Here is a 12069-nt window from a genome sequence, read left to right as displayed (position 1 = left end):
TTGAGCCTCCGAAACAGAGTTAAGACGAAATCTTTGATTCTCAAATGTAACCGTGATACCGGCAGGGGCCTCCCATCTGTATCGAATCTGTTGACTCCTAAGCTCCTTAGTTAAAAAGGTGTAGTCCCTTCTTGCTTTCAGCATCTGAAAAGGAATATCTTTGAAAACAATCAGGTCCTGGCCGTCAACTCGGAGACTGTTATTATGAAACTTTTGCACAATCGCATTTCTAGATTCTTTTGTAGAGAAATGTATAATTATGTCCCTCGGGAGCTGTCGCTGTTCCGCTATCAATGAGTTCTGGCGATAGATTTTCCGAATCTGCCAATCAAAGTTAAGTCCCGGGCTTCCCAGCTGAAGGCTTCAGCAAAGGTCTGTTTCAAATTCTCTTGCTCCTTTTCACGGAATCCTCTGACTCTTATTGCAAATGCCTTCCTATTAAAATTTATCATCATAAGCTGTTCTTCATTGTCTCTAATTTTTTGTTGTAAAATTTGAATATTGGTAGTCAAATTAAAATTAGCCTTCTCCAGACTTTCCAATTTGTTCTCTATTTCAGCAGAGTAATCTGACAGAGCAGACACGGCTGCAAACGTATTCGCCTTCATTTGATTAACTTTAGACTTTAAATCATCATATAGTTCCAATACAAATTCCTTAATTTCTTGTTTAAAGGCATTAAACATTTTAAAGAGATATTCCTGTGTTAAAAATTCTCCAGTAGAGGGCATAGGAGACAAAGGCTGTGTTTCCAGTAAAAATTCTTTAAATTCTTTAGACACATTTGTAGCAAGACGCTTCTTTGACCTGGGTGCCATAATAAATAAACAAGTAAGCAGCGCTTCGCTCCCCTCTATTTCCAAAGAAGAAGAGTTTATTTTGTTAAGGAGCGGTCTGCAGGAAGATAAAACCGGCTAAGTACATCCAGTATCAATCATCCACGGAGAGAAATCGCCATTTTGAGGTCCATTTAGACAAAGAAGTCTCTAAGACAAATGGTGCTGGTATTTAAGATAGTAATAAAAGCATAAATCTCACAGGGGTGGGACCCGCCCGTATCAATTCTAGCTTGAAAAAACTTTGTTTTGTCCTGGGGGGGGCTAGCCTGTCTGGGGCTGCCAAAAAAAAAAAGGCAGCTGAGAAGAACTGGCTGGAGATAAAAGCTCCGCTCCGGCTGGATCTAATCTCTTTCCACAGCCAAAAAAAAGAAAAAGGCTGTGGCTTACCAATAGACCCTAGTCTACGGAGCTACTCCCTGCCCCTTTCTTAGCCAAAAAGGGGTGCTATCTATGATCTTATTTAGATATACAGACCAGATCTCTGAGGAGCTCGGTGGAGCCCTCCTCGGCAACAGGCCACGCCCCCAGGAAGTCCTTTCCTTAGTAAGTTTTGTATGGACTTCTCTTCGCAACTTATTGCTTATTGCATATCTTGTATAAGCTCGAAACCCTCCATCTGCTTCTTCGATCAGCTTATCTTTGGTTATCACTAGTGCTTCTGACAAAATTTCTCTCCTTGGTTCCATCAATTCTTTTCTCTTTTCTTCTTCTATACTTTGAAATCTGGGGTAGAGTTTCAGTCCATCTATCTCCCCCTTTCCATATTCCATTCTTTCCATTTCCGACCACGCTCAGTTCACTGTCAGTATCAACAATTTTCTTGTCTCTTTGTTTATTTTTTCCTTCAGTTTTTAGAACTCTTAACTTCCATTTTCTTCCTTTGATGAGCATCCTCAATTTTTCCATCAAATTTTACTGTTCTACGATCTATGTTCTCCAATCTCTTCTCAATTTTCTGTGTTACTTCTAATAATTTTTGAATTTCAAACATAATCTTTTGCAATGTTAAGGTTTCTTTTTCACGTTGCGCCATTCTTCCAACTTGTAAACACTGCCACTCTGGAATTCAAAACTTTTTTATTAAATTTAAAGCAAGTTCATTTATAATCTTTCAAGACAAGGCTTTGTTTTCACTCCACTCCAGCTGCCAATAAAGCTCCCGAAGAGCACCTGTATAAACAACCCATGCTCTTCTCACTATCACTCTCTGTAAACAAGCTGAGGAACCTTGAAATGCAAAGTCAAATGATCAAAGAGAAAAAAGAAAAGACAATATTTCCAAGTCTTCCAAGCCTCCAGCCTCCAAGTGGCAGTGTTACTTCCTTTCCCTCTGTTATTACAGCCCTCTTTGTATTGTTTTTATATCTTCTTTATATTCCAGGCTTAAAGAAAACAAAATTCTTAAATGGAGCAAAAAAACAAAAAACCCATACAATCCAGCATTATAAAAATAAGGAAAAAGATTTTAATCCATAGGTATAAAAAAAAGAATATAAAAAGTAGTAGAAGAAAAACTAATCCGTTCAATTTAAAGAATAGGAAACATTTGCAAAAGTTCCATTCGTAAAAGAAAATTTTTAAAAAAGTATAACACACTGTCTAATGTAGCTTAATTTTGCCGCTTGTTCTCTTCTGTTTTCAAATTAATTTAGCTTTAATTTTTTGGGGGGTAGTCTCTTTTATAATAATATTTCCTCACCAGATGGACACACTTTCTCTTTCCGTTTTCCTCCCATTCTGGAGCTGTCCCAACTTCAGCAGCTTCAATGGCTGCGCTTCTGTTTCCAGCAAAAAGAGATTCTCCTGGATCAATCAGGGACTTTGCGGTGTCCCTGAGATCAGCAGAACGTACTCTTTCCTGTCACCATCTCTTCGGGACGGTTTAGGTCCAAAAGGACCGTCCAGCGGCAAAAGTATCAACTGCGATCTTGGCGCTCCAAGATTGCATGTCGTGTCGTTGCAATGTCAGCGCCTCCTTCCCAAAATACCAAGTTTTTGAAGTGTAAAAAAATCAGACCAAGATAGAACATAGAATACAGCTGGAAGGTCTTTTAGTTAATCCTTGCTCAAGCAAGAGACCTATACCATTTCAGATAGTGATGGAGTATCCAAAACCTCTGAAGGTAAGCTGTTCCATTGACTGATTATTCTCACTGTTAGGAATTTTCTCCTTAGTTCTAGGTTGCTCCTCTCCTTGGTTAGTTTCCATCCATTGTCTTGTCATTTGGAGTTTTGGAAAATAGTTTAACCTCTTCGTGTTTGTAGGAACCCCTCAAATATTGGAAAATCACTTCAGAATTTTTCCCACTTTTAATTATTCTGGTTTCTTATTGCTATTTTCTCCCTAAAAAAAGTCAGTTTGTTTTTCAATTGAATTGTATAGCTTATATGTTATATTAAAGGTGGGAAAAATTCTGAAATGATTTATCTTGATCTGATTTCTTTTACATTTCAAAAACTTGGCATTTTAACAGGGTGTGTAGGTTTTTTATATTCATTGAAACTAAGAAAACTGCACCATACTCACTGTCAAAGCCAGCATCACTTCATGGAAATTCTTATTTCCCACAATCCTTTTCTTTATGGCTCGAAAAGCATCTTTGGGCCTAACAATAGCAAAGGTCAGATAATAAAATACTAACATTACTTAAAAATAAAATAAAAGTACTAACATTGAAAAACGAACAAAATATATGCTTGCAATTTGCCAGACAATAAGAATCAGGTTTGTTCATCTTCAATTAGACCCTGGAATCTTCCAACCAAAGCACAAAAAGAGCAGCCTCTTCTTCACAATACATTAAACGACTCTCCTCCCTCCACAAGACACATATTTAAGACTAAACTTAACGAAGATATCTGAAAATGAGGCACTAAAAAGCAAAAGCAGATAATTTGAATTATTTAAAAAAAAATTAACAATTAACATTAACAGATCTAAAGAAAAATACATTAATGAGATAGTTAAGAATATTTTTATTTTTTCAGATTTCAGGAAGATTGATTTTACCCTTGTGCAAAGAATTACAACTTAGTAATGGAATTTTGGGCATTGATAACAAAAACAGTGTTTGAGCATCACAAGACTCAGCGTTGAGCTGTTATGTTTTATATCAATGCTCCCTGTTACACATATCACTTTTCCTGAGCTGGGTGTGTCTTTAAGGATCTCAGAAAATGTGCAGCCTAATGCAAAATCATCAGTGAACCTATCCAGAAAATGACTATTGACTTCAGCACTTGTTTCCTTACCCTTCTTCTGTCTCATTAATGATGTCACATATTTCCATGTTACGAGCCCAATCTTCATTCTGTAAGGAGCCATCAGTAGCTTTCTCTGCGGAAATGGAAAAAATAGCAATCTCTAGTACTCAATTTTCTAGGCTTATAGTAGCCATTGCTGACTCTGAGGTTTATATATCAAATACACATAAACTTGTTTGAAAAAAAAATAGTATAACAAGTTCATTACAACTGGTAAGAATATTAACAGTGCACCAGGGAATAAATACAATTCAATTAAATGAATGCATTCTCAAAACAAATTTACTCCTGAGGTCTGCTGATAGAGCCAGATTTTGATAGGTTTCCTGAATCTTAGCAGTCAGAGTTTAAGAAAAATGTTTCAGAGAAGGGGAGGAGCAGTTGAGAAAGTACACTTTCTCAGTCCTTTCTGATGGCATTCCCTGAGAGAGAGAAACCACATGGACCCTACTTTTTCTGATGGCATTGTATGGACAAATACAAGTGGGAGACAGTCCTCATGACATTTATCTGTTATACAGAATCATACAGAGCTTTAAGGGTGACAACCATCATCTCAAATTGCACTCAAAAGTCAACTGGTCACCAGTGCAATTTTCAATGTACAGATACACCCATAACTATTTAAACTGCTCCATTCTGGACCAATTACAACATTCTAATGGTCTTCAACAACAGCACCGTGCACATGCAACAGAGCAAATGAGCCAAAGTTTGAATGGCTATAATAAGACATTCTGTTCCAGGAAAGTTTGCAGTTGGTGCATTAATTGGAGCTGCCCACCTAGACCAGAATGGGCCAACACACCCCAGCCAATTCAAAAATTCAATTTAATTATTTAAAATAATTAAAAAGTATTTTAATTTTTGTCATTCACATTACATTTTGTTCCCCCTTTTGCATTTTTTTCTTTAATGATTCTATTTTACCATTTCTTTGATATTAGTGTAACTCTTGTCCTGCAGGAGTTGGCTGTGGCGAGTTTTCCTAGATGTCATAGACACAGCTTCACTTGCTCCTCAAATTGGAGCTTTGAGTCATAAAGGAGCTGTTCAGAATAATCATGATCTTGTCCAAAATTAAAGATGGAATATCTCTTGGAAAAAAATCTCTAAATATAGGGCCCATTTTCCTTAGGACGTACACCAGGGACAAAGCCAGTCAGTTACGGTGCCTAGTAATCACTTTGTTGACTCCCATCATACAGACACTATGTATTTTGCTACTAGTCTTTAGTCAAGTGGTATCTCTTTAAAAATGCTTTTTAATTATAACAAAAGAAAAATCCCAAATACTATAATAAAGTGATACTACAAAAATCAAAACAAAATAAGAAAATGAACAGAAAAGGTTTATGTATTAGAACAATTATATAAATTATATACAGAACATAAACACTTAAACAATAATTAAACCTTGACCACACACTAATAAGGCAGCTGTGATCCTCCACCCCAGTCATTAGTCATGTGACCTGATGCTGAAAGTCCTTTGATAGGTTTCTCCTTGTTCGCTTATCCAGCTTTTGGTTATAATAGTCTATTCAATAGCTGCCACCTCCAGAGATGTGCATGCTCAGGAAAAAACTTGATTTCAGAGGTGTTGTAGAGGCAGTAAGGTAAGGGTGTCAAACTCAAGGCCCTCAGGCCAGATCCGGCCCTCAGGGTGCTTAGATCTGACCTGCGGGACAGCTCTGGAAACAGTGAAGGATTGCCATGCAGTGCCAGTGAAAACGGAGTATGTGGCCCTCTGGAGCTCCGTTTTTGCTGGCAGAGGTTTGCAGGAATCTGTCCCAGCTGAAAACGGAGCTTGGGAGCCTGTTTTTGCTGGCAGAGTGCCCGGGCCAGCACAGGCACCCGCGGCACGAGTCACATCAAGCTGGCCACGCCCATCCTGGCCACGTCCACCCCAGACCCCCAAGCTCAAACACAACCCTGATATGGCCCTCAATGAAATAGAGTTTGACACCCCTGCAGTAAGGAGTTGACAACATGTAGCTGCACTCTGTCACTACTTCTGTAGTACGTCCTGAACTCAATATTTCCTGAGCCTGAATGACTAGATTCACACTGTAGAAAAAGACATGGTGCCTACTGAATCTAAATCATCTTTGCCTATTTTAATAAAATACTGCACAATTCTAATCTATGAATGATTCTTCAGAGAAATAATGTACAAAATAGTGTCTTGTACTGTAGGCAGTTCTTGTTCTCTCCACAATGTTGCTAATGCCAGGATGATGACCAACAAAGCTATTAGTGCTGTTTAACCCTGCAATCAGTACCGTCTCAATTGCTTTTGGCAAACAGATAAATTTAAGTTCAGGGGAGAGTACTGCCGGTATTAAAAAAACAAAAACACTACCACCATTACCATCAAAAAGTGGATGTCTAGACTTAAACCAGTACTAGCTGGTAATTATAAGTAATTAGCTAATGGAAGAGGGTTAAAGTTATCCACAGTAATACAAGAAAGCAACAAACAGGACAAATGAAAGACAAAGAAATTTCACTCAGAAGAGCAGATTAAAAATGCCACCTATTTTTCCTGGGTGAATTTCTGTAATAAGGTGATAATAACAATCTAGCACCAGTTATTTAACAAACTGAAACACTTAGAAGGTGCCAGAGCTTCTTGGGATTTCCAAGGTATGGTTCAGTTTTTAAAACAATGAATACTCTTAACTGAAAGTTGTGAAACCAATGTTTAAAATATAATATCTATATAAGAGTGATACAGTGAAGATCTTTCTCCTGTCTGCTTCTGGGCAAACTACTAACATTCTGGTCCCAGGTCTTTTGAAGTCTAGAGGCCCTGAAGTCTACTTTTTAACTGATTGGCTAAGGTAATAAAACAATACTTGTAAGAAGCCACTGGTAGAAATTATTAAATTATTAGGGTGTTGAAACTGAGTGTCACAAATATGCTGTTACCAAGCAGCTCTGTCCCTCCATCATCACTCAGAAGGTTTAATTTATCAGATTTAGGTACCACTTGATTTCACAATACACGTAATAGTGGGGTTAGTACCTGGATACATAGTGCTGTATAAAAATTATCAATTGAAACTGAATTTCAACACTCGGAAAATTCATGGTTAAGGAAATGAGTAGGTCTCTGATTCTAGATCATCTTTTCTCACTGGGATTCTTCCATGAAACCCCAGGGTTCTGGGACAGGTTGTTTGAAAAAACAAAGAGGTTTGTTTTTTTTAACTTCATGTTTTAAACAATACTAATTGTAGGTATAATTTTCACGTAGGAGTTCCCTGACATCTGCAAATCCTGAAGGATAAATAAGCTGAGGAAGACTGTTCTAGATGTACTTTCTTTGAAAAAATAAGAATACAACATACTTGTGCTTCTGTTGCTCGCTGTCAGCAGTATAAGGTAGTCCAGACTAAGAAACAAAGCTATTTTTTAAATTAAAAATATATCTTAAGATCTGGTATCTTAAGATGGGTATTGAGACAGAATATTACAAATCTGAATGTGCTTCTCCATTTTTTCTATTAATGTGAATTAGAGAGACATCTGTCTGAGAAATTCTCTTAACACTTCCACATCATCAGGGCTTAAGTAATGTTTCTGGACTGGAATGGCCTGTCTCTAATGGTCTCTTCATTGCTAAATTCCAATCTAGATTACAGCATAGTGTTGTGAATCTGCCCTTGAAACAAAACAAGTTAGTGCAAGAAGAGACAATAAAGCTATTATTAAACAATTTTCAGAGATTACATAACTCTCAATTGTTACCGATTATATGGCTTTAACAATGATGTTCAAGATCCTTGTTTAAAATATTTGAGCCATAATGTCATTATGCAACTATTTTATTTATTTATAGGTGAGCTGTAAAATTTTCAAACAATGTATGTATGTATGTATGTATGTATGTATGTATGTATGTATGTATGTCCTTGCCAAGCCAATATATCTTATTCTGTGTTCTTACATGCTTTATTGGAACAATAATTTATTGGCCAATTTTTATAAGACTTCTGTAAGTATAATACTGAAAATTGGTAATCACTGTATATTAAATTGTGAACCATTTTTCAGTGTTATGATTATCAATAATACAAAAAACTGGAAATAAATTAATATGATAGGACAAATTGAGCTATTAGATACAAAAATCTAGGCTGAACATCTTAAAGATATTCCAGAAGATATTTATTTACAGGAAATGCAAAATGGGACAGAAATAATTAATCAAACAAAAATGGAAATACGATGTCCACCTACATAATCTCTGGGAATAAACTAACACAAAATCCACTAGATGAATTTAAATGATAGTGGATATAAAATAATTGAGTAAAGCCTAATATATTTTTAGTTTATAAATAAAAATCAAAGTTTCCTACAAGTCAGGCTCAACTTAGAGTGACTATGAGACACACTTATAACCCCACTTGATTTTTCTGTCTGGCTTATAGTTCTGGAATTTCCTGCCGATCTCCTATCAAATTACTAATTGGATCTGACCACAACTATAGTCAACTAGGTATTGCCATCTTCTGAAAGTTCTTTTTAATATACAGTTTTGATGAAGAATATATAAAAAAACAGATAACATACTTCATTTCCAGGATTTAGCAGAACATATCTCATCTTTAAAAATTGTCATTTCCACTGTTAACACATTAGTGTCCTTTCTGAAGAGAGAACTGCCACTTCTAGAAACAACCTCTTCCATACAAGTCATTGCCACCAAAATGGGGTTTTCTCAATTATCCCTAAAGACATGAAGGTCAATAGTTGCTGAGTTTGTATTTGGATATATTTTGAAAACAGCAATTTATAGAATAATAGGGTTGGAGCAATACAATGGAGTCCAATTCCATGCCCAAAGCAGGACTCCTCATACCATCTTGGATAAATGGTTCTACAATATTTTCTTGAAAACTTCTACCCCTATGTGGGTCCATGGAGCTCCCGTGACTCAGGAACCAAGCTTGTTTGCTCTCCAAAACTGAGAAATACAGAACATGAGATAGCAAGGCAGATTGCCCATGGCAAACTGATATCTTAGCAACTTCTTCCGTTTCCTTATGACTGTGCATTATGCTGCAAATGAAAACCACTGGCCTGATTCTATCTCATTCTATGGTTCTCATGTATGACTGTGTTGAACATTCTGTTGAATACTTCTTTTGATTGAGACCTCATAAAAGAGCCTCATCCTACCAAATAAACACTTTTTCCCTCTCACATATCAATGAAATCAATTTTGAGTTATAATATTTCATAGGTTTTTGCATTTGAAGTGGGGAAAAAACAAGGACAACTGAATGTTACTCCTTTTATGAAGCTTTTCTAAGACACAAGGCCCTCAATAGTGATGTGAATCATGTAGATGCTAAATTCAGCTTCAGAAGCTGCAATTAGAAGCATCAACAACTCAGAAGTCTAACCCAGGCCACACAATTTTTATATGGAATGAACAAAGCAGTTTAAACCTCACCTGACGAGAACAATTCTAGCTGGAAGACAGCAAAACTAAATGTGCCAGCAAATTCAATATTCAAACTAGCGATATGTGTGAGTATTGTCTGAGTTCTTACAGGCAAACTCAGCAAGATATATGTTACCCTGCTGCCAGGGTGTGGAGATTCGGAACATCATTAATGTGTTAAGAATTATCGGTTTTGAAGGTTTCAGATTCCAAGGACTCCGATATCATCAAAAACTATTATCTATTTTTTTATCCACTAAAGACAGAAGGGGATTTATCAGTTAATGCTATTAACATTTATTACAGTCTAAGCACACTTCAAAATATGGAGTTTAAATTATATTTCAAACATACAATTATATTGGGTGAAAACCGAGTTGAATAAAATGAAGCAAAGCATGGAAAACAGTGGAACAGATTTATATCTTATTTGGTTTCAGTCGATTTTAATGTCACTAATCCACTCTAAGTCTAGATTTTACCCAGCATTATTAACAGCATATACGTGCATGTGAATTTAGGCAAAGAGCTTATTTGGAGAGTTTAGATTTCAATCAGAAATATGTTTTAGTTAAGTCACATGGTTTTTTTGTGAATGAAACAGATCCTGATGCCAGAGGGAAATATATATATACCTGTAGAATAGTGAGATTACTCTTCTGTGATATGCTTTTTACTTACAAAACTATATGCTTGCATGGTTACATAATACATATAATACACATCCACCAACCCTGGCAATGTCTCCTCTTTTCAAACAATCTGACATAAGAACCCCGAGATCAAGAAGTGAATCCTGTCATGCCTTAATTTTTAAAGAGTACCTACAGCATTTTTCCTCCAGATAAAGGAAGGGTTTAGGAAACAATGTCACTATTTTCTCACTCAATAGACATTCTTGACCATTGTATAGCATTCACTGCTGAAACCTGTCCTTAAATCCTTAAACTTAATTTAGAAGATGTTCATAAAAATAAGGGGGAAAAATAAGGAAAAAACACCATTAAGTGTTTGGAGTTAAACATTAACAAAGATTAAACCCAGCTACCCAGGCCTAGCTAAGGACAAAGGATGCACAATAGTTTCATAAATGTTAACTTTGTGAACTCTTAAGTCAGCAACAGAAAATATGTAACTCTGCAAACATTTGAGAACTACAGTTCCCAGGAGCCCCAAGCTTGTATGATGAAAGATGAGCAAGGATTCAAGATGTGATTCAGCAACAGCAGCAAGGCCACAGGTTCCTTATTAGTGACTTAAATGCTGTGTCTGCTAAGTACAGGGCAACCTTGGCAACTTTAAGACTTGTGGACTTCAACTCCCAGCTTGCTGGCTGAGGAATTCTGGGAGTTGAAGTCCACAAGTCTTAAAGTGGCCAAGGTTGGAGACCCCCCTGTGGTGAGAGATAGATTTTCCCCTCTCCTTAGGACAGGACTTTAATTTGTTTAGTACTCCGAACAGCCAGTTAGTGTCTCCCACTCAATGCCATCCCTATGGGACAGACTAAAAAAATTCCATGCACCCAGGAGAGATGGAAGTTGTAGTCTACTTCATATGGACGGTCTCTGGTCTCTGGGAAGAAAGCATTTAGGCCTCCGCCTATTCAGTGTTTGCTAATTCGTGCTTTGCGACATTGAGCTATTTCCTCAAACTCGAAAGCAACTGAAGGACAGGCTTCCAAGATCTTTTCAAAATTATCTCAACCGTTCGCAGGCAGCCCACTGTAAGAGAACGACCAGCCTTCCAGGGGGCGTGACGTTCGCAGCAGAGGCGCGTCCCCTTTAAATAAGCAAACTTTATCCCTTCTTCGAGACCCCCCTCCATACTCTTACCGCGACAGGATTGGCTTACAAGGCCTACCCCCAAGAACCCGCCTCCTCGATCGTACCTCATTGATCATCACGAACTGTCCGTCAGAAGCATATCCTATCCCCATCGGCCAGAAAAAGAAAAACTAAAGCCCGCCTCCGTGGTTTATAAACTCCGCCCCTCCCGCGGTTAGACACTGAACTTGAGGTAAAATCCAGAGTTTAAAGCTACAGTCACCCGAGCGATCGAAGTCGGGAAACACGCGGGGGGGGGGTTGTTAGAGGAATCAGGAGGCCACTTACCAATGCGCTGTCCGACCTGAGAGCTAAAAGGGTTGCCGAGAAGAAACTCCATCACTGCCTAGAGTAGACGACCGCCACGGCTTAGCAGAGATCAGCTGACAGGGCCACGGGTGGGTCACGTGGCCGCTCTGAGCTGCAAGGGGCGTGCTTGGTTTTTCGCTCTTGCGACACACCCCGTAACGTAAGCGCCTCCTTTGCGAGCGGAGTTTAAGGCGGAAATCTGATGGAGGAAGCGGGTTGGCGGGATGTGGGCACAGCCCGCTCTTAAACATCTTCGCCGGCAATAAGGTTTTCTAATTCCGGGGGAGGCATTTCCGTGCAAGCACGCTTGGGAGTTGTAGTCTTTTCCCCATGGGTAGTCTTTTCCTTGCTGTAGGGAAAGGTTTGTTACCTT

At 37.9% G+C, this 12069-nt stretch overlaps 1 protein-coding gene across 2 annotated transcripts in view; it reads right to left on the bottom strand.

Annotated features, from left to right (window-relative positions):
• Positions 1 to 11852, bottom strand: part of TOM1 (target of myb1 membrane trafficking protein) — a 31333-nt gene extending 19481 nt beyond the window's left edge. Inside the window, exons 1-3 of one of the 2 annotated variants that reach the window (XM_014072506.2) lie at positions 11676 to 11852; positions 4092 to 4176; positions 3367 to 3445 (exon numbers count right to left, since the gene is read on the bottom strand). In XM_014072506.2, the coding sequence (XP_013927981.2) occupies positions 3367 to 3445; positions 4092 to 4176; positions 11676 to 11727 (216 nt within the window). In that variant the 5' untranslated portion in view covers positions 11728 to 11852. The remainder of the gene's footprint in view (positions 1 to 3366; positions 3446 to 4091; positions 4177 to 11675) is intronic. The other variant, XM_014072507.2, reaches the window with a different exon arrangement.
• Between the last annotated feature and the right edge of the window lie 217 nt (positions 11853 to 12069).

This window comes from Thamnophis sirtalis, unplaced genomic scaffold (assembly GCF_051295495.1).
Source record: "Thamnophis sirtalis isolate CommonGarterSnake01/CBP01778 unplaced genomic scaffold, rThaSir2_p1.2 scaffold_9, whole genome shotgun sequence".
Lineage (NCBI taxonomy): Eukaryota > Metazoa > Chordata > Lepidosauria > Squamata > Natricidae > Thamnophis > Thamnophis sirtalis.
This window is presented reverse-complemented; position numbering and strand designations above follow the sequence as displayed.